The sequence below is a fragment of the Homarus americanus genome, unplaced genomic scaffold, assembly GCF_018991925.1.
Source record: "Homarus americanus isolate GMGI-L3 unplaced genomic scaffold, GMGI_Hamer_2.0 scaffold37032, whole genome shotgun sequence".
Lineage (NCBI taxonomy): Eukaryota > Metazoa > Arthropoda > Malacostraca > Decapoda > Nephropidae > Homarus > Homarus americanus.
This window is the reverse complement of record NW_024731852.1, coordinates 6,106,374-6,134,202: the sequence shown is the minus strand read 5'-3', so window position 1 is coordinate 6,134,202 and position 27,829 is coordinate 6,106,374. Positions and strand designations below refer to the sequence as shown.

The following is a 27,829-nucleotide window of genomic DNA, read 5'->3' as shown; positions in this document are numbered from 1 at the left end:
TTTGCATTTACCTTTTTTATCTCTAGCACTTTCTCCACACACTTTTCAGCAATGAAGATCACCAACACCACCTGACCCAGAAGATTTTGTACCTGTCTTTCTTACCAGTAATCAATATTGTTGAACCTTCTTTACATCTAGTTTCTTATACACAAAAAAAAAATGCATTGCATAATTCAGAACTTCAGCATAATATTACTGTTTTAAGTCCAGGATTTCCAATTTTACTGAGAAGAAAAAAGTATTTCATTAAAAAGGCTACATTTATTGATGAGCAATGGGTTTTCAAACAAGAATAAATGAAAATAAGCCTGAAATAATTACATGGAAACCCTTACATCATTGCGCTCAGTTATTTTATCTACCATATCAAAGTTACTATCGACTACAGTATTTATTAAAATTTGTATTATACACTATACTGTACAATATATGAAAAGCAATGACATATTAGTAACCATACATAAAAATGCCAGGAAAATATGACTGTATAAATGTGAATCCTGGTTATCCAAGTAAGTACAGATATATTCTTTTTATTTTAAAGGTAAAAATATAAAAGCCTCTTACATTTGTGTACCGTCATCTCAAAAGAATTTACAGTATTACATGTGGTATAATTCTTCATATAAATATGTGGTTATAGATTAACTTGTAAGTTGAAGACAGCTTGGTCTTGGATACTCACATAAGCACTTTCAAGGTAGGGAAAGATATTTCTTTTCTCAAAGCATATTTACATGTTAAAGCAACCTTCATTCTTTCTACACTGTCTTGATTCTCAACTGTACAAAAAATAAATAAATCCTGTGTCACTTCAATCAGTGTTAATTCTTAACAGAGAATAAGTTTTTACAGACCAGATCTACAGCAGAACTCTCACGTAACTAATTGTTCTCAGGATGACGCCTTTATTTGTTACTCTAAATATCTTTTAACATCATACATATGAATAACTTGTTCTATGTGCATCTCAAAGACAGTAGTATTCCCTCCCTGTAAGTGTTTCCCAATGTAAGCTCTCAAAACTTAGAACATACCTTCTCAGATCCACAAATAACAACAGTATTCTATTCCTCGTAAAGATATTGTACAGTATATGGCAAAATTTATTTAAACACAGGGCATAGCATCTACATGCTATTATATCATTTTGCCATCACATTGCTATTTCAGTGCCATCTTTTACAAACTAAAGCTTTACTTTGCCATATTACCATCCTTAATTCTTGAAAAACCTATTCCAAGAACTGCTACATTCTTAACAACTGCAGCATGTGGAGCCAACCCCAATCTAATCTCTACAGTATTTAAAGACACAGTTGACACACAAATAAAAAATCACTACAATAACTTTTTTTTTTAAATGGCTCGGTAAGCATCCAGAAGCTCTTACACATTCCACATCACCACCAGAACATTAGCCATCTGTTGCTGGTACAGTAACCACTTTTACACCACACTTTCTAACTTTTGTGCTTCCCTATTCACACAAGTTTCCTTGATTAAGAAGCTTCACTTTTTTGCTGACTTGAAATTTCCTCAGATTCACTTTGACCTTAATGTCACAATCAGTGCTTTTCTTCAATTCACATTCCTGTTAAAGCACTTTTTAGCACTTACTCCACTCTTAAGTGTCTTAACTGTTTAATATTTTCAGCTTATCTGAAATGTTTCTTACTAGAACCATGAACAGAACCACCATTTAGTTCTTGAAAAATGTCACAAAACCAAAATTCAAGTGATAAATGCAAAATGTAGCTCAGCAAAAATGACCTAAAGCTATGTCGACAGAACAAGCTCATGTGAGAAGTCACCACAAATTCATACCACACACACACACAGTAGATTAAATAGTTTTTACTTTTTCTGAAATAATAATTATTTTTACAATACTGTACTGTAGTTCTAAAGTGGCCAAAAACAAGCCCAATTCCAAACTAGCCATGTCCAAATTCGCTCGGGTTTGTTGCGCATTTAATTTATGGCATGGAGACTCTGTCATGTAGTCCAATATTTTACTACAAGCCAATGTTGCAGAGCCAATATCTATTGAAACCAAATATTAATTCACTTTTGTATAAACATCTTTACTACAGGATTTGATCCATCAATATCAGATTACACAAGAGTAATCACTAGTACTGTGTTTGCATTAAGACACATTTTGAAAAGCATCCTTCAAGTCACAAAAACCTTTCTCTATATGGTCAGGAAAGACGGGCATTGGGCTAAATCATTCAATTTAACACAAAAATAGGCCTAGGACAAGATTATCAGCCTGAAAAATATAAAATTACAGTACACAAAAAAATTAACATCTGACCATCTATTGCTCCCTATATGGTATTCACTACTGGTGTGTTGGTGCCCTGACCACAGTCTTCCAGTGGCACAGCTTCAATTCTTGTGGGCTCTTGCCATGAGTGTATGTTTACTTTGGGTCATGGGGAATTTTTGCCTACCCTCATGGAAGAAGTGTTTCCAGTAGGAATAATGTATTATTGTCTTTTCACATTGCAAACTGTTCTTGATCTCATCATACATACATGCAAATCAATTAATATCAACGTTAAAACACAAAGCATTTATATACATCATTAAAATACTACAACTCCCTTCCACCCCCCCCCCCTTTATTCTTCCACTGAACCTTCTTCCCCTGTCACTTGTCTTTATCCTATCCTATCCTTGGAAATAAAAAAATTCTCTCAATGAATTCCCTACATGATGATCCCCAATGGCAATGATTAACTAATGGGCAGAGCTTATATTGAAGTTCTTTCCCAAAATTTTAATTAAAATGGTTAAAGTGTTCTAAAACAGCTGAGTAGCACCACCAGAGTTGCCACTTTAAATATTATGATCTTGACAAAGGTGTACCAATGACACATCAGATTACTGGAGACATGCTTGGTAGTGCAAGAAACTTACAGTCTGGTAAACCTCGAACCATTGTGCTAGGTTGGAGAGAATAAAGGCAAAGTAAAATCTCTACAATACACTTCAGTCACTGCTTACTATGATTCTTCTTTTAAGATATCCCATACTCATACAATCATCAACTCTCCTTCAAAAGTACAGTACAGTATATTTATGAAATAGTTGCATACTTATTACTGAAATTTTACTAAAACAAATGTAAAGAAACTCAAAATTAGAAGATAGATTATGACATCCTTTTATTTTCCAAATGACTAAATACAGTACAAATTAAGAAATCAAGTAAACACTGAACCCACAAAATGAAAAATCCTTAAAGAAATACAGTACAAAATATTTCTTTCCATATCACCAAAGCCTATACTCTCAAGCTTGCAAATATTTAAAGTGTGATCAAATACAGAAACAACCAACGTACAAATAATATTACAGAAGTATGAAAATTAATGGTACCGTATTTAGTTAAATGTTTTTTTTTACTCAGTGAAGTATATTCTTGAGAAACAATTCAGAGACTGTTCTGAATATAAGGACACCTTACCTTCACTTCATCCTACCCTTTCCACATGAACAATACAGTACATTATCATTTCTACATTCAATGGCAGAAGCCAACAGCTGAATACATAACTGGTCCATCCCCAGAAACAACCTTTATGATATAATATTGAAACTAAACTAAACTATTCCATTACTGTTTTATGGAAAGATACATCTTGCCTTTAACCATCTGCTTGGTTGGGTTGATACGCTTCAAGATTTGAGCAATCGCATGTACTAGTTGGTCTGAATTGAGACCAGTCTTCTTGCACTTAAATTTGTGAAGAAGCTCAGTAGTGGTCATGGGCTTGCGCATCAAATACCTACGGATTGCTTCCTCTGTTACACCGCTGTCACTGCAATGTAAATTACAGCGTAATTAAATGCAATCATATCAGCAAATTGTAAAATGTAATAAAACAAAATATTTCTGTGACTTCTAGCTATGGTAGCTGAAATGTTTTCATTACAATGGAAGATGTTAAAGACCAATGATTCATAAAAGAAAATTTGAGAAACTGTAATCTAGCCCGTGCTGGCAACACTATAAATGAAACAAAAATCTGGAGAGCTTTTTCCTGCTACAATCCAGGATGGCCAGACAGATGGTGATGCCATTACACTCCCTACTTTACTTATGCATTTAAGAAAAAGCTTACAAAGCAGGGCAATACATACCTTCCTGGAGCAGCAACAAGCGATGAGGGTCCTGCTGCACCCAAATCAGTGCGCTGCTTCTTTGCCATGCTCTCTGTAGGATTGCCCTTTAATTTCCGTTTGCCACCGGTTCCATCCTCGGACTTCCCATGTCCTTTACCAGTTCTGAAATTTTTTGTAACTGCATTACAAAGTAAGATAAATGTCTTGAACGGATAAATAGTAAACATACTGTACTAGTATACTGTACTCGTACGTAGTCTTCAAACTCCATTATCTCTGTATACCCAGTGATTTCAGGGTTTCATCAAAACACCCTTTCTTCAAAACCAGAAATTGTATCCTTTCACAACTGATGACCATGAATTTTAGATACTGTACGTTTCTATTCATATCTAGGTTATGACCCAAATCTGTACTCGTAATTAAACTTTTGAATGAAGTTTCTCATATGGAATCTTACATCCCCCCAAAAAGAACTCCAGTCTCAGAGGTAGCTAAGGCAACTGTCCTGTTTCTCCTGTGGTTTGTCAGAAAACTTAATTCTGACAACAGAGCATATTAAGCTGATTTGCTAACTTTGTCCATAACTGTATTACCAATATCATATATAAAGCTCCTCAATTATTCAGTCCACTAACCCAGTTTTACTGCCTAAGCTAAACCCAAGAAATTAACCAAATCTCTATATTCCCAGCCAAACTTAAGGAACCAATCTAGATTAACTGACCCACCAAGCCCAAGGAGCTAACCAAAGCATCAACTAATCCCATCATACTTGAGTAACAAACACAGTCTTCACTAACTTACCATCATCACCCTTACCATTTACTCCTATTTTCCAACTTTGTGTGGGTTAGCCATGATTACCTCATGGTATGGTATCTCAGTTGCCACGAGGCAAATATGAATTAAGATTTATGGCTAGATGTCCTTCCTATCACCAACCCACTTTTACAGAGTGGGAACTGGCCATTTGTATGTAGGACTTCCAAGTGCCCTCTTAATTGGCAAGACACTTGGAAACCAAAGGAAATAAATCTGGACTTCAGTCTGCCAAACCCATGCTTCAACAGCCATACCAAGCTCAAGAAACTGCAAGCATCACCCAGGCTTATAACCAATGGTGATATTAACACATTTATTTTCACAATCTTGTGAAAATCTTACAGTTCTCCATCCTTATCCCTTCTCTTCCTCTTGCTGTTTCCCTCATCATCACTCGTGTCTGAAGTCTTGGCATCAGAGTCTGCAATGTAAAAATAATAACTATATTTTCCTTACCCCTCTCCCACTTTTGTGCTGCATGGATCAAAAGGTACAGAAACCAAGAGGGGGGGCACAATAGGGAAAATGATGATTGTGAATGAGTATCAAATGGTTTGTGTGTATATTTATGTGAATGTAAGTAAATTCCTTACTTTCTGCTTTAATTATCATAACTGTATCATACCTATTGGTACTTTACAGCTTATGTTTCATTCTGGAGTCTAACTAAAAAAAATTCAACATGCAAAATGCACACAAAAAGAAGCTTAATCATAAGTCTGACTGTCCTAACACAAATCAGATTGTATGCTGTTTCACTGTAATATCTAAAGCATGGGCCCATGTTGTGCATAAAATCTCAATCCTCCTTTTCTCCAATCAATGAGTATATACATCTTTTTACTTCTCCATTTAGGCTGCTATAATCAGCAACAATCAAGAGTCTATCATATTGTCTTAAATATACATTTAATTTTGAAATAATTATGAAAAAAGGAGCAAGTCTACTCAGAAAAAAATAATCACTTCAATCAGGATGACTGGACAAACACAAGGCAGATCATGATGTATATTATTACAGAGTATTGAACAAACAGATGAAGATCTGGTCACAGAAGTGTGCCGGTATCACTGAAAATAATCCTAAATCAATAAGCATGAATTTAATAAATGGTGTTCATAATACCTGTACTTCTATACTGTAGCTACTGTATCTATGACAGAGTCTGCTGACCCACTGAATCTTTACAAAATTGGTTTTATTCTTCTATGGTAATTAACTACTGTACTCCCGTATAAAGTATTCTGTAATGTCTTGAGAACATTATGTGACAAATGCGGTAAAGTTTCAAACACTCTTTAAAACTCAAAATTAGTACAAACCATTGTGTCCTGTTAGTAATATCTCCCAAAACCGTAAATGAAACACATAACCTAATTCCAAATCATATATGTCAAATAAAATAAAATATGATCAAAATCTGTAGAAAAAATCTTACCCTCTTTATTGGCATCTGTTTTCTTATCCTTCTTCTTCTTTTTCTTCTTCTTCTTTTTGTCTTTCTCTTCTTTTCCTTCTTCTGTTTCCTTCTTCTCTTCACCCTCTTTTTCTTTTTCTTTATCTTTCTCTTCTTCATCTTCTTCCTCAGAATCTAGAAGTTTCTTCAGTGCATCTGCTTGATCCACTCCAGCCAACTCCTTCCTCACCACCTCATCATTCTCAGCCTCTGAGCTGCACATCAAGAAACAAATGGTAATGAAATGTGTGCTTTCCTCATTATCACCACCAACTTAAAATACAAAATACTCTGTATGTGACAGATTTGTCTCTCACACACTAACTAACCATCTCCATTACACATTAACCAATTTTCCATCTCTCTAACACACTTACAGTGAAACCTCTACATAACGGATTATATGGAGAGGAAAGTCCCTTACATTGAAGGCCCGTTAGATGTGAAACTCCCCATCTAACAACTGTAATTATATAGAGAGAAAAGTCCATTATATGGGGGTTTCACTTTACTAACAAAGCATCTCCCTTACACATTAACTAATTAGCTGTTACTCTCATACCACTAACTGGTCATCTCTCTTTTATACACAACAACTGCCTATTTTCATACACTTGTCTTCTTGCTTATTCAGTCAGTACCTGGCCTGATAATGACCAATTCCTCCTTAAACATGTAGATAAATTGAGGATAAGCAAACCATAACTTTGTTTTATCCGATCATATTCCCACACCTATTGCCATTTGATTTTGAGGCCAAGGGAGCATGAGGCAATACTGTAGTTTGTAGGGTAAAATATTGTATTTCAGTAAAGAGACTGTCAGCTGTAAGTTCACGGTGCTGGTGTGGGGTGTGCTCTCGCACTTGTCTCCCTCCTGCCGAGTTGCTCCAATGGTAGCACAAAGTGAATGATGTCTACGAAACAGTGTGATCCTTTGTATATATACATTATTTTGCAAGCAATAATCTTTGTATTACCATATCTTTATTTCCAACACGTACATTAAATTTTTTGCCATAAAAGGCGGGTCAAGACGGGTCAGACGCACCTGGGGCTGCTCAGCAACAGCCACATCAACTGTTATGTTGGCCCATACCAACTCCCTCCCCTGAACCCTCCTCCCCACCGGAATATCAACAAGTTTTCGCCAGAAGTTACTATTTCATTTGGGAAAGGAATGGAACCAGTGTTGAATAGTGGTGAACAGTGCTTAAGTCAGTGAAAAACAACTCGGCAGTCGAATCTTACCCAAGCTAACCTTCACACAGTGAGGTCCCAGGTACCCCATGATAATTCCCCCGAGACTCCACGATAGAGAGGCCTGGGACCACACCTCACCCACTTGAGTGAGTGAAGTCCTGTGACAACGGACCACGTGGTGTCCCTATGATGCTACAACACCACGTAGAGAATGAGTTGTTACAGCATCATGTGAAGTTCCTCATAACACCATCTGTGAGGGAATTACTACACCACGTGATGCCCCTCATAACACCATCTGTGAGGGAATTACTATGCCATGTGATGCCCCTCATAACACCATCTGTGAGGGAATTACTACATCATCAGGCCCCTCATACACCATCTGTGAGGTAACTACTACATCATCAGGCCCCTCGTAACACCATCTGTGAGGGAATTACTACACCACGTCAAGCCCCTCATAACACCACCTGTGAGGGAACTAGTACTCCACGTGATGCCTCTCATAACGCCATCTGTGAGGGAGTTACTACACTACATGTCTGCTGTTCAACACCTCAGCTCACATGATCTACGTGTGTAAACATTAATCTGTATGTTCACTATATGTTCCTTCACCTTTCTCTAATGAAGGCTTTTGTTAAACCACCAATGTATGTAATAAGTCAGTTGTGTCCAATGTACATTTTCAGCCTTCGGGCTGCAAACTTTTTCAATAAACCGTATATTATTATTATTATTATTATTACAGTGATCTCTTTAATCTCATGGACATTTTCAGTACTGATTATGATTAGTTATGATGTACATGAGTATATATAAAAATATTTAAATTTCATGAAAATCTAATGCCTCTAAATTGCTAATGTTATGATCATTTTCATGATTACGAGTAATCATGACATGATTGTTATTATATGGTTATTGCATCATAATCCTGAGTATGTAACCTTCAATTTCATACAAGAATGATTGTGCTATCACAATTAGTTCAGAGATATAGTGAGCTCCACGCTTTAACTACGTTTTGTTTGTTTTTGTTTTTATGGCGATTATAAAGTTATGGTTCGCATAACATCAATTCATTTTCAAGATTAAGATTATGGTTGAAAAACTCCTGAATAATTAGCACTCTAGATTAATCCAATTCTACCTATGCCTAAGGTTATACCCTAAGAGGCATGAATGAAAACTACAGTAAAAACCCTGAGTACCGGACTACCTGAGTAACGACACATCTGAATGCCGACACAAATCTTGGAGAGAAAAAAAAAAATCTTACATGTCAGTATACCAACTTTTGCAAATTTTTTATGTATGTAAAATACTGAATATTGAACGATTGGAAGCTTCCCCTTTACTCACTGTTATATCTACCTATGACAATTAAGTTCCCGAGAACAAAGTGGATTTTGTGAACATATCCACTTCATTGCCAGAGGTGTACTGTAAACATCCCACATCATCCACTATCTCACACCGCATAAGGCCATCCATGACACATACAGTATATAATTATGTATGTTGGGACTTTGGAACCTTAAAAAATCTTCTCTAAGGCTCAGAAAGCTTCTAAAATCTAGAACCTTACCTACATATTTTAACACTTTAAATAAAAAGCAACTGAATTTGCGGAAAGTACAGTCAGCAAAAAAAAATTCTGCACCCCTTGGTCTGATGGCCTCTGCAAAAATCACTAACTGAGGCCATGTTAATTTGGTAAGGTTGGTACTTCTGGTTGTGTGATGCATTGTAAAACTGATATTATGTATTTTATATATCACATATAGTTAATACAGAGAAATTAACAGGAATCACCTATGTAAATGAGTGTTGTTCAGGATTCTTGGTCCGTTGTGTCATATTGTATAACACCATAAAGGTGCAGAAATTTTTTTGGTTGACTGTACATCTTATCATAAGAATGATAATTTTACTTCAACTGATTTATTATGAGCCTAAATATGCCAATCTGTGTTAGTGTACAGTAATATGCTGGCTATTTTTTTTTTTTACAGTTGTGCCTCCCTGTTGATATGGACGTTTGTGTCTGATTATTGACATTGCTGTGGCTTAATTAGTTTGGTACTCAGGGTGTTTACTGTATTTCGATCACCTGAAGATTAAGCACCCCCCATATATTTCACCCGAAGATTAAACATCCTAACACTACCTGAGGGGTTAGGTTAGTGTTAAGGTGTTTAATTATCGGGTAAAACATGTAAGGATGCCTAATCTTCAGATGATCCAAATTTTAAGCTCTTGAAAACACTTTCAGTAAATGGAAGTAAAGAATGATATAATATAAGGATTAGTGCAAATCTTGTCACAAGTAGAATGGAGGTACTCAAGATGTCTTCCATTAGATATGGTTTCAAAGTTAAACAAATGGACAGTTAAGAAATTTGAAGAAATTATATAAAGATTGCCAATTACAGTATTAGTAAGGAAGAGTTCCATATTAAATCTAATTAATGCTACAGTAATCCAGTAAGGAAAGTGTGGTTTCACGTATAACTTGTCTCAATAGATACGTATCTACTCATCATATATCTGTTAACACAAGAGGCTCACTGGCTCAATCCTAAAGCATCCTCACCTTACACATGAAATAGTTGTGTCAAAACAATTTTCTACAGTCTTTCTATTTAAACATATTATTTCAAATACATGATGTAGAGCATTTGTTAATATCATGAATTTTAAATAAGGTATGTACAGTTAGGCAAGAAGTCAGGAGTGTACATCTGTCTGACAAATTTGAATGTTTAAGTGTTGCAGCAGTGTAAAAAAAGTATTTTTTTGAAGTACTGGATTGGTAACCTGTCTGACTACCATGCTTGGTGGCCTCAATTGAAATCCAGCACCTAGAGGTGTAAATTGTTTACATGAAGGAGTGTGGTAAAATTCTGTATGACTAAAAAAAAAGAAAATTATGAAAATAATATGAAGTGAAAATTTCTGTGTAGCGAAAAACAAACAAAAACAGTTAGTAATCAAGGCATCTTAGTGGAAGCTTTACATGACAAAAAGAGGTATGTTGACCAAAGGCACAGATGAAACATTTATCACCTTAAGATGGTGAACATTAAAAAATGTTATTAAAGTTTGAGTTGTACAGCGTAACAGTGATAAACCAAATTTATAAATAGTATTGGGGTTTATTGTGGGACATGACAGCAGAGCACATGATACAACAGCTAAGGAGACTGAATGAGTGCATGCAGAAAGAGTTACAGTATATTACTCTTGATTTTGGCCACTCTGGGATGTACTGTAAAAGGACTGACAGGAGTGATGAAAATAATACCATTTACTTACTCTGATGAATCACTGGATATATAGTCATGTTCAGCACCATCATTAAACTCATCACTCTCCTCACCACAATCTTCATCACTCTCACCATCAACATTTTTCGTTTTCTTTCCACCTGGAAATAAGCAGTTAAAAACAATCTTTCTTTTTTTTAAATAAATGCCATAAATTTTCATGGTCAATATAAATAATTAATATACAGTAACCCTTCACCAACCATGAGTTAAGTCTTACATTTCTCCCAAGGTCTAATGGGTAAAAAAGAGGTGAGAGGAAGTGAACCCAGAGGGACACACATTAACTCCTATAATGTACAGCTCAAGAACATAAACAAGTACCTTATATAAGGTATACTGTATCCTGTAGTGTATTTTAAAATGACCTTTATAATACTGTTTTAAAATAATGTACAGTATACTGTACAGGTATTAGAAAATTTACAAGAGAGTAAATTGTAACAGAACAGTCCTCTGACAACATGCACCTTTTGGTACCAAGTAAATTGATGTACAGGTATCCCTTGTTTAACAATCGGGGTAGCATTTCTGAAAAAAAACTTAGAGTTAAGTGAAATAATAGCAAAACAAGGGTTATGTTCACCAACCCCCACCCCCCTATAAATTCACTTTTTTTCGGACTTTTGCTTTTTCCGGACTGGGGTCTGCCCCAATCAGTACAGTGTATCAAGAATCAAGATACTGTACTATTGTACAATCAAAGACGAACAAACAATCCGTCATACGGTATAGATTAGATTTCGGATTTGTATTGAAACTAATAATTTTTATAATGAATTAGTAGTGCTTAGAGGAAGCATTACTGCATTTAATAGTTTAGCATCTATGAAAGTTCAGTGTGTTGTTTGACACATCATTCTGTAAGCACTGTCAGCCACCACACTGAATCTAGTCAATAGCAAAAAAATTCCCAAACATCCCGACAAAAAGGTGTCTGTTATTGGGAATATCCAGTATTGAGAAATTTGTTACTCAGAGGGTTTACTGTAAAAAGTCATTGGAAATTTATTGACAGTAGCATCACAGGGATTTTTGTAGGGTGAGAGATACTGTTAGAAAGAGCAAAGAAGGCTGAGTGAGTACAATAAGAGCAAGGGAATGTTGTAAGATCATAGCTCTACTCATTTCAGCCACAACCATCAATGCTGGTGACATGATCTGAAGTACCTTGCAGTCCCACCATGCTGGGATAGAAATCTCTGCAGTGTCCACGGAAACTCGCAGTTACTAAAAACTGGATACTGTGGTTGGTAAAACGGTATACAATATATGAAATATATAAAATGCAAGTAGCTCTTCAGGTAGATGGGCAGTCTCTGATTACCTGAGAGAGTTGCAACCCTGTCTTGCCGGTTGTTTCCACCCTGTGGGTTGGCATTAGAAAGGGCCTCCAGCCATAAAACTTTTCTTCAACATGCCTGATGGCAACCAGGTTACCAGAACTGTGCCCATCCCTTGGTCTCTGCTGCATTTTCTAGGCTGATGTTCTGTGTTTGTGATGGTGAGCGGGGAAGGGGGCATCCTGGTCTGGTTTTACCCAACATCTTCTATCATATAATCATGGCTAATCCACATAATCCATGAAAATGGTCATAAAATGATGATGATGACCACAGATGGTAAACCAGTGGTTGGTGAGGGGTCACTGTATACTGTATGTTCTTTCAAAGTAACAGTGAATAGAGTACTGTACAAGTATTTTATGAGAAAATTCCACTTACTAGCTGTGCACCACATAACTAAATACTGTAGTTACAACTCATGGAAACATTACACTGATGGGCTGTATTGTATCAGGCCTCACCTGAAGCTCAGGAGTGTGTGTTTCCTCTGGTAAAGAGGGCTAAAAATCTCAGTATACCTATGATGTTAGCTTTTTCTTTTATTCAACTTGGTCATTTCCTTATTTATTAAATTTACATAAAGAGTACAGTACAGTATTTAAAAATATAAAATTAATAAAATTTATCTTGAGTCGTATTCGAATTACCTATGTGGTAGGTGATTTTTCAGGTACTATTGATGTGTCTGAGCAGGGCTTTTAGCTTAATTTTAATTTATCTAAATACCTTTTGTTCATAAGCTTTTCCAACTCTTCTGATTGACTATAGACTTGTCTGGTGTGCACATGTTGGTTAAAGATGTTCTCCATGGTTGAAACTTCTTCCATTCAAGGTGTTTTTTCCTCAATAGTCTGTCAGCTGTTCTGTTAAACCAGAGGGGTTTTGAAACCTTATTTACTACCCAGACCCTCGATAAAACTTAATACGTACAGTAACCTCTCCACTAGCTGGAATCTTCGATCCCCCCCCCCTTTTTTCAAGAAATTCCGGGAAAAATCTTTCCATGCCATGCATTCGAACAAATTTCCGAGAGATTACACCATGCGTCAACACGTGCAGAGCATATGGGTGGGTAGGCTCAGAGTGCTTGTGAGCTATGACTGGTTATTACTGTCATTAGACTACATGGGATGCCTATGATTGGCTGATGTATCTTGCAGGCCATCTTCTCAAACTGTAGCATCATGACACTCTTAATTCATTGTCTGCTGCCATTGTACAAGCTTGTTCACTCGCTCACTGTTGTTTTCTTATACAATCTGTGTTGTGCAGTAATGTACATTACTGTACCTGGGATAATCAGCCAAGAATACTATTATTAAAGCTGTGTTTAGATGTAAAAAGTAATTAGAGTTACATTTACTGTACTGTACATTGACTAAGAACTGTACTGTATGTACACTCATGGACAGCCACACACAACTTACATTAGTGACCTCTGGCAATGTGATTTTTAAAGTAGCATTTTATTTTATTTTTTATTTTTAAACTTATTAAATTTCTTATTTTATTTTTATCATATCATAGTTTTAATTTACGATTTTTCTAATTGCTAGAGGTCCCTAGTGTAGGTTCTGTGCAGCTATCCATGACTGTAGTTCTACAGTGTATTGTACAATACAATACAGTACACTGCAGAATGGACAGTGTATGCCTACTGTAGGCATCTGCTGGTGAGCACAGTCTAGTGTACACAATAGTATGTTTTGTGTACACAGTGTTTACAATATAGTGTACATGTACAGTAGTGTTTGCATAAATAAATACAGCTTTGTATCTGTCCAACTGCAGTCTGATTCGGAAACATTCACCAGTGTCCCAAAAACTTCCTGGGATGAGAAAATTCATCTCGATACCCAGGAATCTTTCAAACCTGGAACGCTCTGCACCAATTATTCCGGCTAATGGGAAGATTACTGTAATTTTACATCTTAACTACTTTTTTTTTTACCATGTAATTACAGTAACTGAAACCGAACTAGCTATACTGTTTGGCCTGATGAAACCTTCAGAGAAAATCCATTGTTTTCTTTTAAAGTCAAACATTACAACCTCAAAACCTGGTATTGTTGGAACTGAGAGCATCTTCAATTTGTGAATTTTTAAATTTTCTTAACAAGTTCACTTCCTTGATGGCATTTACTTTGAACCACAATCATAATTATAAACACTTAAATTATGTACTTCTGCTTCCAAAGTTAAGTAATTCCACTTTCTTCTTGACTTAGATCATTGGTATTTGTAAAACATTTTTATCTAGTTCAGGTCCATAAAGTGACAGCAGCAGCAGCAGCACAGTCACACAAAATGATCTAAGACCATTTACATGAAGTGAGAGAAATTATTATGTCATGGGCAGCAGGTCATTTAAAACAGTTGTCTTCTGCTCTCTGGGATCACCAAATTTATGTTCGTGCATTTTTATCATAATTGGGGATATGTGATTTCTGTAAATCTGGGGTATTACTGAATTGAATAACAGAGACAGTGGAAGAACCTTCTTTTTACACATCACCTGAGCCTTCACTATAAAACTCTTCACTGTACACTTCTAACATTTGTAACACTCTGTATACTAACCTTGTTGAGTTCTGCCTTTTGCCTGAACTTTTTTCTTCTTTTTCATAGGATTATCATCTTCCTCAATATCTTCCTCATCTCCATCAGACTCTCCATCTGACATCCAGTCATCCAATTCAGAGAGCAACAGATCTGTGTACACACCATCAATATTAATTACCGTATTTACAATTTATATTAAAATAACTAAAAAATTTGCATAAACAGTACCACTTATTGCTTTGAATAAATAAACACTAAAGATTTATTTTGTTTATTGTAGAGTATAAGCAAGTTAAGAAAATGCACAAGCACTGCTGGGCGTGTTATCAGTTTAGAGCAGCAATGCTTGTGGTATCGCTACTGGCAGAAAAAACAGATCTGTTCTCACTGTTTTGCTGTTACTTATGAGTTTAAATTTTAGCATCATTATCACTACCACCAGCTGCTGCTACTTTTATCAACCAGCTATGCACATGAAAAGTGAAGAAACATATGAGTATATAGTACAGTAATACAATTCATCAAGATATTACAGTACTGTACTGTACTAAAAAATGCCTAAGTTTTTAAGCTATTCATTTATTTCATAAAATGTATATAATGCTTATTACAGTAAATATTACTGTTTTTTTCCATTTCAAAATATTTTTTTTTTGCAGCTGTATAAATAATTCAATAATGTTTCTTAGAAAAGCGGCGACCAGTGAAAAGCACCAAATCTGACAAAATAAGCAGCATCACTACTGGTTCTGTTACTGATTTCTGAAAGAAACGGTGCTCTTTGTTTTTCTACTGAAATAAGAGCAGAGCTATTCCATGCACTGTAGTACCTAAGAATGTATTGCGTAATTCTATTGTCTTAATTCTTTCAGCGACATTCTGCTCCTATATCCCTACCTATTACTCACAAAAGTAATGAGGAATAAAAGATAATAAATTCATAGATAAATTGAATAAATCAGCAACAAAATTAAAAGCACAAAAGCTGACCTTCATAATTTGTGAATTGAGGATTGGCATTACATGCTCATGGTACAGTTGCAGAAATGTGTACCTATCCCCCCTGTGGTAACTCGTGTCTCCAAACGGCCAACCTATACAACCCATAGCAAACCTATCCACCAATCACGTCCGTCGTTGCACAACCAATACCCATTCATTCATAAACAGTGATACTAGTACTACTGCAACGTTGCCGTTTGGAGACACGTGTTACCTCAGGGGGCATAGAAACACATTTCCGCAACTGTACCTCCACTTCATCCCATTATTATTATTAGTAGTAGTATTTTTTTTATATAATTTCATGATTATTTACAAGAATTCACAGATTTCTCAGCAATGGCAAAACATATCATAAGCCATATGTTGCAAGGACACCACCAAACCACTGGTGGAGCTTGTTGTGTAAAGACATCTGTTTTAGAATACTGTACTCAGACTTGATTTTATCTTTTTGCCATTGATGATGGCTTCCCCAAAGCATTCTCCAAGTTCTTCTAAATGTAGAGAACCCCCTTTGAAGAAGCTTTAACATGGTTAAGGGATTGACAGCAACATTTAAAATGTATTATTTGAGGTGAACACAAACTCAGTTGTTTCAAGCTACTGACAGGCCCAACAAACCATCTCTTCAGGAGCTCTTCAGAAGTGCATGAGATGAGCTCAAGATCAGCACCATGAATGGAATTTGAAAGGTCTTGTAGCTGGAGTGAACACTCAACTTTGAGGGTTTCTCACTACAGGGATACTATCATCAGAAATTATATGAATAATTGATCTTGGTCAAAATGTTGAGGCTTGAGTAATTGTAAGAAGCTGATGTGGTAGAGCTACACAAGTTTCATGTGGAGGAAATGACACCAGAGGATTTATTGGAACCGACACAATGAGAGGAGGAGGCAGCAGAAAGAAGTTACCAAACAAAAGAACCAACTGACCACTAAGAGTCTAGCTTGTTACCCCACACTTGCTGACCAAGCAATGTAAGAGGGGATTGATGTGGATCCCAATCTGGCGTGAAGTTCACAGATAAGAAGGGTGTAGGGGTGATAATATCAAGAGTTTCTACCTTAAAGGAGTTTTACAAAAAACCCAGAGCACAACAAAACATTCAATCTTAAAAAAATTATGACCCAACCATTAGTGGTGCAAGCAGCTCCAGTACCTCTTCCAGCACACACACTCCCTTGTGTCCAGCTTACAGCAGCAGCAGCATCAATGTTAGCCCACCCAAAGAGCCCTCTTCTCCAATTAATATGACTCTGTCACTACTCAATGATGACCCTGATGACTCTACACCAACCTTTCCTTACTCAACCAATTAGTTCTCTATACTAACCTAACACCAGTCTCTCCCCTTGCAGAAAACATAATTAATAAGTGCATAGATTATACTTATATAATTTATTCATTCAATAAAACTTAAGAGTATTTAATTTTCAGTGTAAACATGAAATCTTAATATAATACTGTACACTCATCATCAAAAGGGGGACTTTAACAGTGGCTGGAAACATGACACTTTTCCTATGGAAACTTCTCTTTTGTTTATAATGTACCAAATTCGCTCATGCCAGCATTTTCTTAGATCACAATACTTGGTCTAAATGAAAAACACTTGTATACTGTATGGACATTATCATTTCATAATTTAGCTTAAAAATGCATCTGGATTCTCAACCCAAGTGATACAAGTTCAATCAAAGGCGAGACAGACTTGAAAGTGCATTATATACTATCTCTGAATAGTATAGACCAGTCAGTTAGTCAGTCATATCAGACCACAGACTAAATTAAACATTCTCACTTGGAAGACTGTTGCATTAGAAAGCTATGGAAGTCAGTATACAAGATGTTAGCTTTTTTAATTCTTACAACCTTCCCACTATGGCTGAGGGTGGTATCAGAGCTTTTAAAATCCAAGTCTTTTTACTGCAGCAACTATTGAACCAAATACTGTAACTTACTCTTACTGGACGAGCCTTTCTTCTTAACGACCTCCTCGTCCCCATCTGGTGCCTCATCCCCATCTTTCTTGAGTTTCTTCTGGTACATCACGGAGAAGTAATTCATAATTTTGTCCCGTCTGATGAATTAAATTAGCACTTTGTTAGCTTACTATCACCAACACATTTCAAAACATTTCAAACTAATAACAATGACACTGCTAGTACCCAGCTGTAAGGAATATGCCTTTATGATGTTGTACACTCATCCAGTAAAAAACATTTTTCTTCTTTTTACTAACTTTTCTGTTGAATATTTGAATAAGTGACAATTACCCTGACCCAAATGTTTGTCAAGTTGAGGATGACGGTACAATCAGTTTTGTATTTATATTATATGACATGAAGCTACTCACGGCACCTATTCTGAACGGTTCATACAATAAATATTCCATTAACATTGTTATATAACATCTAACTCACAACAATAAAGATAGGATTGTAGTACTAACACTGTGACCAAAATGGTGTCAAAACTGCCAGCATATTTTTGAAAATCCTGAAGAAGCTCCTTTTCAGACTAATGCAATATGAGTATAGAGTAGCACTGAGAAGAAACCTTAAATTAAAATATAAATAACTTTTACTTTAAACTAAAAAATCATCCAACAAGGAAGACATACAAAAAATCTGACTTGCAATGACTGTCATTTGAACATTCAAAAACATAATAAATTATAGAGACCTTTCAAACTCTTTTTCAGCTTCTTCTGCACTAAGAGCCTTGTAACGTTGTATAAGCTTGAAGTTATACCATTCCTCAACAGGATATGCCTCAAAGGCACGATCTTTTCCCTGCATAAACACAAACCATGAGGAATTTTCTGACACTCCACCTTCTCGAATACCTTTGAATCTGAAAGAAAAATTAAAAAAAGTTAAACTTACAAGAAAATATCTAATAAAAATGACCAAAATCTACCTTTACAACCTGTGAATCAACTAGTTTTATCCACACGTTAAAGCCTTTCCTCACACTGTACAAGGTGGCAGGAATTAAAAGCAATATTGACTCTCCCTTAATTTTTTAAGGTATCTCCTTTCACTACATGACCCTAAGATTTCTAGTTGTTTTAAACCTTGCTCAATACAACTACCAGGTAATCCTCCCCATAACTGGAATGGCTAGCCCCATAAACCACCCAAAACTAATGTCTTCTATTATATACTGTACACACACTGCCTCACACTGATTATATATCCATCCCCCTTATCTCCCTGGGTATTAGGAGTCCTCACTGTGCTGAATAAAATCATCTGGTGTAAGCCAAATAAAATATTCAAGTGACGTCCAGTAGTGAAAAGGTTGAGACCAGTACAGTACCTCCATTACCCTATCTTTCAACTTCTCCATCTTACTCTTGCTCTCCTACTATTCATTTCAGAATTATAACACTTTGTAAATCTTCTATTCCCAATTTGTTTCAAGATTGTATTGAACAGTGGAGTCTTGATAATTTGCAAAATACAAATATGTTCTTAAATTCATGGGCACCTCTACTACTACTTCTTTTAGTTAATAAATTTTGCAGTCAAGTGTTAATAATTTGCAGCTGAGCACCAGTTGCCACAGTCTTAATTTGCATAAAAAAACGATAAAAGTCGTAGAAATCTCACATAATTGCTCGAATTTGATTTGGAAATAAAGAAAATATATAGCAATATAAGTATCACTTCAATTAAGTAATGTGACAGAAATAAAGAAAATATAATAAGGAAAACAATATTATAAGAAAAGTGGAAAGTAGTAAGTGAATTGTTTGTGGGAGGCAGGGTGATTGGCTGGTAGACTGAGGTCCCCTACCTCCAACCCATTCTCAAGCTGAGCATGCCCCTGACATAATTAATACAACATTATGTAATTTCCATATTATTTTGGTTTACTTGGAACTGGGTTAATAAAATATTATTGTAAAGTAATAAATTAAAAATAAAGAATCCCATACTCAACCCCAGATGAGTAACTGTGGGGTATTAAATTTTCTGATTCTTTGTTGACATAATGTGGTCACAGCCAGCACGGTGCCTTCCGGTCTTGATGTTGGTGTATTGGTGTAACCCACAAAAAATTATGAGACGGGAAGGAGCTGTTTAAATAATATAGAACTAGTATTTGTACAATATCTGTCTATTACTGTGTTTTTTATGTATTATGTACTATGTTTAGTGTTCATCAAAGTAAGTTTTGGAACAGTTTATGGGTTTTCTTGGCCTCTGAAACCAAAGTAATTATTCTCATTTAAATCAATTAAACTATAATTCATGATATGATACCCAACCCGTGAATTATCGTGACTCCACTGTATTACAACACTACCACAGCAAACCCTGATCTCTCCTTTCACTTCCACACCTTACAGGGGCCCATATTCAAGCTAACATTCACTTCTCTCTCTTATTTACATATTTCCATGACTTTTTTTTCATATTCACTTATAACTTTCTTTTGCTACACTTTCCCGAACCCATTTCACTAACATTTGTAAGTTTTAGTTTGAATTACCTACCAGAGAAGTCTCATCTTCACACACCATATCCCAATAAAATAAATCCACTCCTCTCTCTATCACTCTTGCTGTCACCTCTCTTTCTGTCTTCTATAATGATACTGAACAGTCAAGGAAACATTACATGTCCTTCTACATTTACTAGAAACCAGTGTGCCTCTTCCTGACACTCAAAAAGATGCTTCCCCCTTTTTGTAAAAACATTGGATGGACAGAAACAATGCTTGGGAAAAAAGATTGAGACACACAATTATAAAGAAAGCTACAATCTTTAAAAGTTCAGTAACTGGCACAGGAAGTAGTAAAAAAAGATTTGTGATATGTAGAGAGAAAAACAGCATAATTAAACATGGAACTAATAATTTGATTTCTCAGATGTCATGGAAGTTGACGATTCACCAAGTAAAGTAATAAGTGAGTTACACAATACTAATCATTTCTGTAAATGACGAATGACCCTTTGAATTTAACAATCAACATTTTGACGAGATTCACCACTTCCTTTTCTAGAAAAAAATTTTTTTGGGCAAAATTATAAATTTCCTCTTCAAGTGACCTTCCATATCAATCAGTAACTTCAAAGTCTTTTTTTTTGCTTGTACCTTATTGTTTTTTTTTATTCACGCGATTCCAATTTGTATTTTATAATTTATGTACAGTACTATATACTGTATGCTTGAAACACTATATGAGTAAAACATGTCAAAACATTACTACTGTAATGTACATGGTCCTCTAAAATGACTAATGGTCTCAAAATCCTGCAATCAATTTTCCTGTCATTCAATGTCACATACTTTTTGCCACTCTTGCCACCAACACTAAGGATCCATGGTTGATCCTCAGGTTTGTATTTTTTCACATTGATACCATACTTCTTTCTTCTGGCTTCTTCTCTCTGCTCACGCCCATATTCTGAACCTGCTCCATATCTGTAAAAACAGGAATCAGTATTAGTCGCAAAAACATTTTAAAACTTTGGCTTTTTCACTATAAACCTTGTTAACGGCTTTAATGATTTGCATTCATCTACCGTTTTCAGTTCTTCTCCATTCAAACAAAACATATAGAGATTACACTTCTCTTTTCAAACACCAAAACTTTTTCACTAACTAACAATCATTTTCAGCATTCTTCAGTATACCTCAAACCAACAATTTTATTCACCTGAACTCGTAATTTGATCAATTTATATAGTACAGGGTACTTTATTAGTGGTAAATTAGAAAATAAAAATCGAGTAATACTGTAGGTGCAAGTACATGCACCTCTAGATTTATGCATGTATGTTTTACACCATTTTCCGATTAACATACGTAGTCCATATACAGGGTACAACCTTTTAAAAATTTATGTGGGCTTATGTTTGGAAAATTGCAACCATCGACAAACATCATCATTGGGCAGGCAACGCAGTGGTGCGGCATTACCAGCGCCATACGAGGTTGCATACATTGGTGTGCTGTATGCTAAGAAGCATAAGGCCATCATCAGTGAGGTTAAGATGGATGAACACACAGCTGATATTAAGCATGACCTTGGATTTAGTGAATCTACTGTGGGTCATGCAACTCATTAACTCAGGGTGTGGTTGCTGTGTTGGCGACAGCTTCTACACCTTAAACAAATTCACGCCTAGGTGGCCCTTGGGCCGGCCATCCTTGTTACACTAGGGGCAACCATTATTATTATTATTATTATTATTATTATTATTATTATTATTATTATTATTATTATTATTATTATTATATAGAGTGCAGTATTTTATGTTTCCTGGTATGTGAAATTTGTGGCACTAACTTTGGCATCTCTTCATCTAAACTCTTGAACTCCTTCAAGTTGTTCTCTCGCTCCATCCTGGTGTGGGTCCAATTTTTGAAGTCAATGCCAAGCGCTGCATGAAACCGCATCATGTTGTACTTTCTTCTATATACTCTGGAAATTAAAGAAAAAATTATCTTGGTTGACAGAAGAAGAGTGCAATATCCACAATGCCACAGCAGACAAACCATAACAAATGTAACTGAACTGCACAGTACTTAAGAGAGGCAAAATATTAAGCTTCCATTCAATAGACACTTCAAGCACACTAACTTCACAATTAAAATTACAGTACTATACTTTAGTTAGAAACTTGTGTCAGTTGTATTATGATAAATAAAAACAGTATCCCTGTAGTCAGAAATATACTAATGTTACGTACAGTGTCAAGATCAGATTATGAGCACCTGGCTGTATAAAGATTATCTTATACCCTGTAGTGCTGTAGCCTCTGGGATAGATCATATAATTCTTTAAAAGATGAACATGAATGTGAACAAAGACAACTCTCTCAGTGATGTACAGTACTGCACCATCTACTGTATACTAAACTCAAATATTTTGTAGTGCAAGTTCTTAGGATAAAATTCTCATGAAAAATTAGGGAGGGCAACTATACAGTATACAGTGAGTTCTGCTATAACGCGTGTTTTGATAACGCGAATTTGCTCTAACGCGATTTATGAATTAGGAACGATATTTGTATAACGCGATTTTTGCTTACTATTTCTCCAATTTTGTGGTATTAATTGTGAATATGGTAAAGAAGAATATCTCCAAGAAGCGTTCTGGTGATAGAATTCCCGGTGATGATCGTAAAAGAAAGGATATAACACTTGAAGAGAAGCTCGATGTTATCAACCTCAAAATCACCCTTCTCCCCCATCAAGTTACATTCATATTTTTTCAAGGTAAAGTGTTACATTTACTGTATGATTTCATTATTAGATATGAATGTAACATTTATTTAGACTGTGCTATCCTTTGTGTTAGGCTAACTACTAAATTTTTTCGATTTCGAGTAATCTGCACCTAACCCTATTTTCTCCATAAGCCCTGTTATTTCTATTACGCGATTTTCTATAACACGATATTTTACAAGAACACAATTATTGCGTTATAGCAGAACTACCTGTATGCATATTATTTTTGAGGGGTTCACAAATTTTTTCAAACTTTCAAAATTTACATTTAAAAAATTGAGAAACTTCTGTAACACATCAATAAAGATCAGTCCAGAAATGATTTGAATTGGACCAGACATCAGTGTACAGTACTATAAACTTTCTCTCTTGGAAACTGTCATCCATCTACTAAATCAAAATTGTTCCTTCAAATTCAGTCCCCACAGCTCTCTTAATTTATTTTTGCCATAACTCTGATATCAAAGTTTCCACACCAACAACGAATAATAATCTTTCTAATATTAAAAAATAAATACATTATCATACTTACTTTGGTACCCTGACAACATACTCAGTTGCGGTTCCCTGAAAAGACAAGTATATAACTGAATTAATATACCAGTACAGTATACAATAATCCCAATACAAATTAACTATCTGACCTGATACAGTACAGTATGTTACAAATTCTTTTTAAAATCAATAAAACACTGACACCTCAAGAACTAAGTCACATAGTTTCTCCAATACAGTACCTTAATATTTCTTCCTCTATCTTCAATAAAAGTACTATTCTCTAAACCAGTGATTCCCAACCTATATCTGCAGTCCGTGGCTTAAGCTTTATCAGCCTTCTGGATTTTTTTCATTGTTGCTTACCATAATTTGTTAATATATCTTAGAAAACAAGGCTTTTAAACTTTGTGACCATTAATGAACATTCTGTGTTCAGTTAACTGGAAAAATTTTATTTACTGTATATTACGTCTTTGCCCATTATCAGCTGACGCTTGGGTGGCCTGGCAGATGACGAATTAGTCGTCAGTCAGTCGGGGTAGAATGAATGTGGGTTCCTCTCTGCTTTATCTCAATTTGTTATGATTCTTTTTTAAACTACGTACTGTATATTGTACAGTATTCACCTATGATGCAGCGTAAAGATTATAAGAAGACAGGAACAGACCTCACTGCTGAGCTGCTACCAATGTTTAGTGAAAATCAGTAAATGTTTTAAAGGCATGTTGTTTTGGTGTAGTTTTTGAGTCCAGTCCTGTACCCCCTCTTCCCTATTTTAATTTATAGAATGATATTTTGCGAAAATAACATTTACATGTAATTATCGGTCCCAATCTCATGAAATACTGAATTTCTACTGCATATGTACTACAGTACTGTACTATAAACTGACCTTTAATATTGACGACTGACCCACGGACAAGTTACCATTTAGTTTGATGTTTATTTTGTTACTATATTTTCATCAGTGAGTTCTGATATGAATCATTTCTTGTGCAAATGCTTCGTTCGGTAGATAATTAGGTATCTAGGCGCACACTACTCTGCCTTCTCAGCAGTATTTCAGCAGTGACACCTTATCCCAGGATGTTAACAGCTAATGGCATGTTTCAAAACACTCCACCACCCCGGCCGGATCGACGCCAATGTTCAGTGTATGTTTATGAACCGTTTGGTATGGATAGATGCTCTCACGTCCACAAAACGTAAAATTAAACCATATCATTACGAGTGCTTTCTGTTTAATATACCCGGGGGTCCGGAAGCTCCGCTAGGAAGTTAGTTAAGGTTAGGTAGGTTTGTTTGATTAGGCTGATGAGGTCTTCCAACAATGCTTCTGCTGTTTGTTTTTCATATCAAATAAGGTTAGGTTAGGTTTAATTTAGAAATAACCACTTTTAACACATATGCACAAACTATGACAATGTCCACCATAAAACAGTAAAATTGCAGCATTTTTATAATCTTTTCTGTGAAAAATCGGCTGCAAGTTATTCTTCAATAATTACCAGCTGGTAATCTATCGATTAGAATACAGGGTACTAAAAAAATAAAAATTTCCGACGGAAACATTATAGAATAATTTTTTCTCTTTCTCCCTATATAAAACTGAATATATTAGGTGTTAGCAACTTCTAAATATTAGCCAGTTGCTCCTTGGCAGATTGGTGTGTAATTCAGTGAATTTCTTAGAAATAAGCAGCAGCTATTGACATCTTGAGGGCTCATGGTGTTCTCCCTTCTTCAGTCAAGTGTCCAAGGTGTGATTCACAGTCAGTACCATGCAGATCGGCATACAGTACTTGGTATTGCAATAAGAGACACACACACTACCGAAGTACGTTTTGTAGGGTGCTGGACAACTCGTACCCAAGCAAATCGTACCCATCAGAACATGTCAACTCGTACCCAATTACGAGATAACTTGTACCCAATTTACGACAGTTCGTACCCATATACAGCTACTCCCCGACTTACGACCTACTTGACTTATGACCACCAGGACATACGACCACCCAGACAAACGACCACCTCATTCGTACCAAAATTTTGTCAAATTATGTATTTTCGAGTCCCAACGTCAGTGACTGTGCTGTGTACTGACAAAATTTTCGTTTGTAATTCACTTTAAAATGGCTGGCAAGCTTAAAAGTGAGAGTTTTGTGGTGCTTTGAAGAAAAAGATACCCATTTTAGATTTTCTATGTATTATTTAAGCACTTTCGACACATAATCAAGTCGTTACGTTACTCATACTGGTCTTGTTTCCGTGTGGTCATGACTTTTTAAACAAATCTATCCAGAGTTTCATTAACTTACAATAACATAACTAATTGTATATGCATTGGCCAATATTCCCACTCTTTGTTCTTTTATATCCTTATTACTACTGTATTTCATTCTTGACGTTGACATGTCAGAAAAAGAAATTCCTGACGATGTCACGATGTCAGTCACTCTGTAGAACATGTTCGTTATACCGGAAAACTACCCGCGAGGAGCCCCGTATTATATACTGTACACTAACTGATTTGTTTATAAAAAGCTGGAGCTGGAAAATCAATGTTTTTATGCATGTCTATATTTTGTTGACTTATGACCATTTTAAACGTTTACATCACCCAGTTTATAAATTGAAACTGCCAAATCTATTAGCCTGAAATCTGTAAATTGCAATAAAGTTATTCTAAACCACATAGTGTGAAATTTGTACAGTCACCCACAAAAGTCCTGTCGCCTCTCATTCTGAACCATGAACCCCGAGATTCGGTCTCTTGAATCCAAAGCATTTATGGACAGAATAATATATCGGTGTCTACTGATTCGGGTTCACGAGTCCGATTCTCGGGGTTCGTGGTTCAGGATGAGAGGCGACAGGACTTTTTTGGGTGACTGTACTTGTAGTGCAATGTTTGTGATGAAATAACATACTTATGTAATGAGATGCAACCATTTTAAAGCCTGCATTACATTTCCCTATTTCACTGCACTTTCCTACAAGATTTACATAATCGCTTTTTGTAATCATAGATAAAGCTAAAATGCATGGTATATACTGTATACCAATAGGTATGGATTATCTCTTGAATTGGGTGTAAGAATTCAGGGGTACGACTTATCTCGTGAGTTGGGTACGAGTTGTCTTGGGTACGAGATGACCCTAACCCAGTTTTGTACACACCGCGGGATTAGTGGGGCTCCACTCCCCTCCCTGGGTAGGAGGTTAGGTCAGGTCCTTCTGTTTTTTCTGGTTAGGTTTCGTTTTTATTTTTTTTGCGTTTTTAGCTCACAATTTCCCTCTACTTCAAAGCCCTACCCACTTTGTGCAACCAACATTGTTGATAATTGGGGGAAATGATGGCCAAATTCGTATGAAAACGAGGAATACACCATAAAATCTATTTCCCATCATTTACGGGCATGGAAATTTATAAATATTTATCACAAAATGCAATAAAAAGCTATTCACACATATTATACCATTGAGATTATAACAATAAGAAAGTACCGAGGTCAGTACCTAACCTACCTGTACTACACCCTGTATAGGTGTGAGAGCCATACTAAAACAAATCTACTTTCCGATAAACCACTCATAAGACCTTACCTGTGAAGAGCTAGCCATGTTCCCTTCAAGTACTGGACTATTTAATTTAGTATAATATGCGGCGAGAGAAGGAATGACAGCCGCGGGGAGAGAGACAAAACCTTAAATAGTTTGCGTATATTAAATACAGGTTTGAAGGAGCCATCCTATTATAAAATCTACAATGTTTCATTTTTTTATAATAAATTGTAATTAAATTTCACAAAAAATATTATTTAATATAATTAAATTTTATTTACACCATATTAATGCAAAATAAAGATATTTATAAATAAAATTCCTCTCTTATATGATGCGGAGATAAAGAAACATTTCCAACGTTCGTCGACGGAATCCGCCATCCAGTATCCACCAGTTATGGAACAACCTGTGACCTGTGACCTGTGATGCGTGCAATAATTTTGCCGAAATTTTTTAAAACAAAAACAAAAACAAGAAAAACATATGAAGTGTACTAAATTACTCAAGCTGCAATTTAGATCTTCTGTATTATGTTCAACGGAGTAGGTAGTAGGCATCTACCAAACAGGTGGGTACTACCGCCTGGGAAGATATTGGAAGCATAATGTATTGTCTAATGGTAGACCCTGCTGCCA

At 35.7% G+C, this 27,829-nt stretch overlaps 1 protein-coding gene across 1 annotated transcript; it reads right to left on the bottom strand.

Moving 5' to 3' along the window:
• Positions 1-244: 244 nt before the first annotated feature.
• On the bottom strand, positions 245-27,365 carry LOC121867975 (general transcription factor IIF subunit 1-like). Its single transcript, XM_042368150.1, has 12 exons — positions 27,234-27,365; positions 23,662-23,696; positions 22,186-22,320; positions 21,183-21,317; positions 18,564-18,734; positions 17,840-17,958; positions 14,889-15,020; positions 10,952-11,063; positions 6,408-6,640; positions 5,311-5,389; positions 4,162-4,305; positions 245-3,839 (listed from the first exon to the last, which is right to left on the bottom strand). The coding sequence occupies exons 1-12, from the start codon at positions 27,249-27,251 to the stop codon at positions 3,635-3,637; spliced, it is 1,518 nt and encodes a 505-aa protein (XP_042224084.1). The 5' UTR covers positions 27,252-27,365; the 3' UTR covers positions 245-3,634.
• Positions 27,366-27,829: the final 464 nt, after the last annotated feature.

Bases quoted from the DNA above. Each gene is read 5' to 3' on its own strand.
- LOC121867975 (XM_042368150.1), bottom strand. The intron at 11,064-14,888 runs GTTAGTATACAG...GCTTATTTCCAG, and splicing joins AAAAGGCAGAACTCAACAAG to GTGGAAAGAAAACGAAAAAT. The intron at 4,306-5,310 runs GTAAGATTTTCA...AAAAAATTTCAG, and splicing joins AGGGATAAGGATGGAGAACT to AACTGGTAAAGGACATGGGA.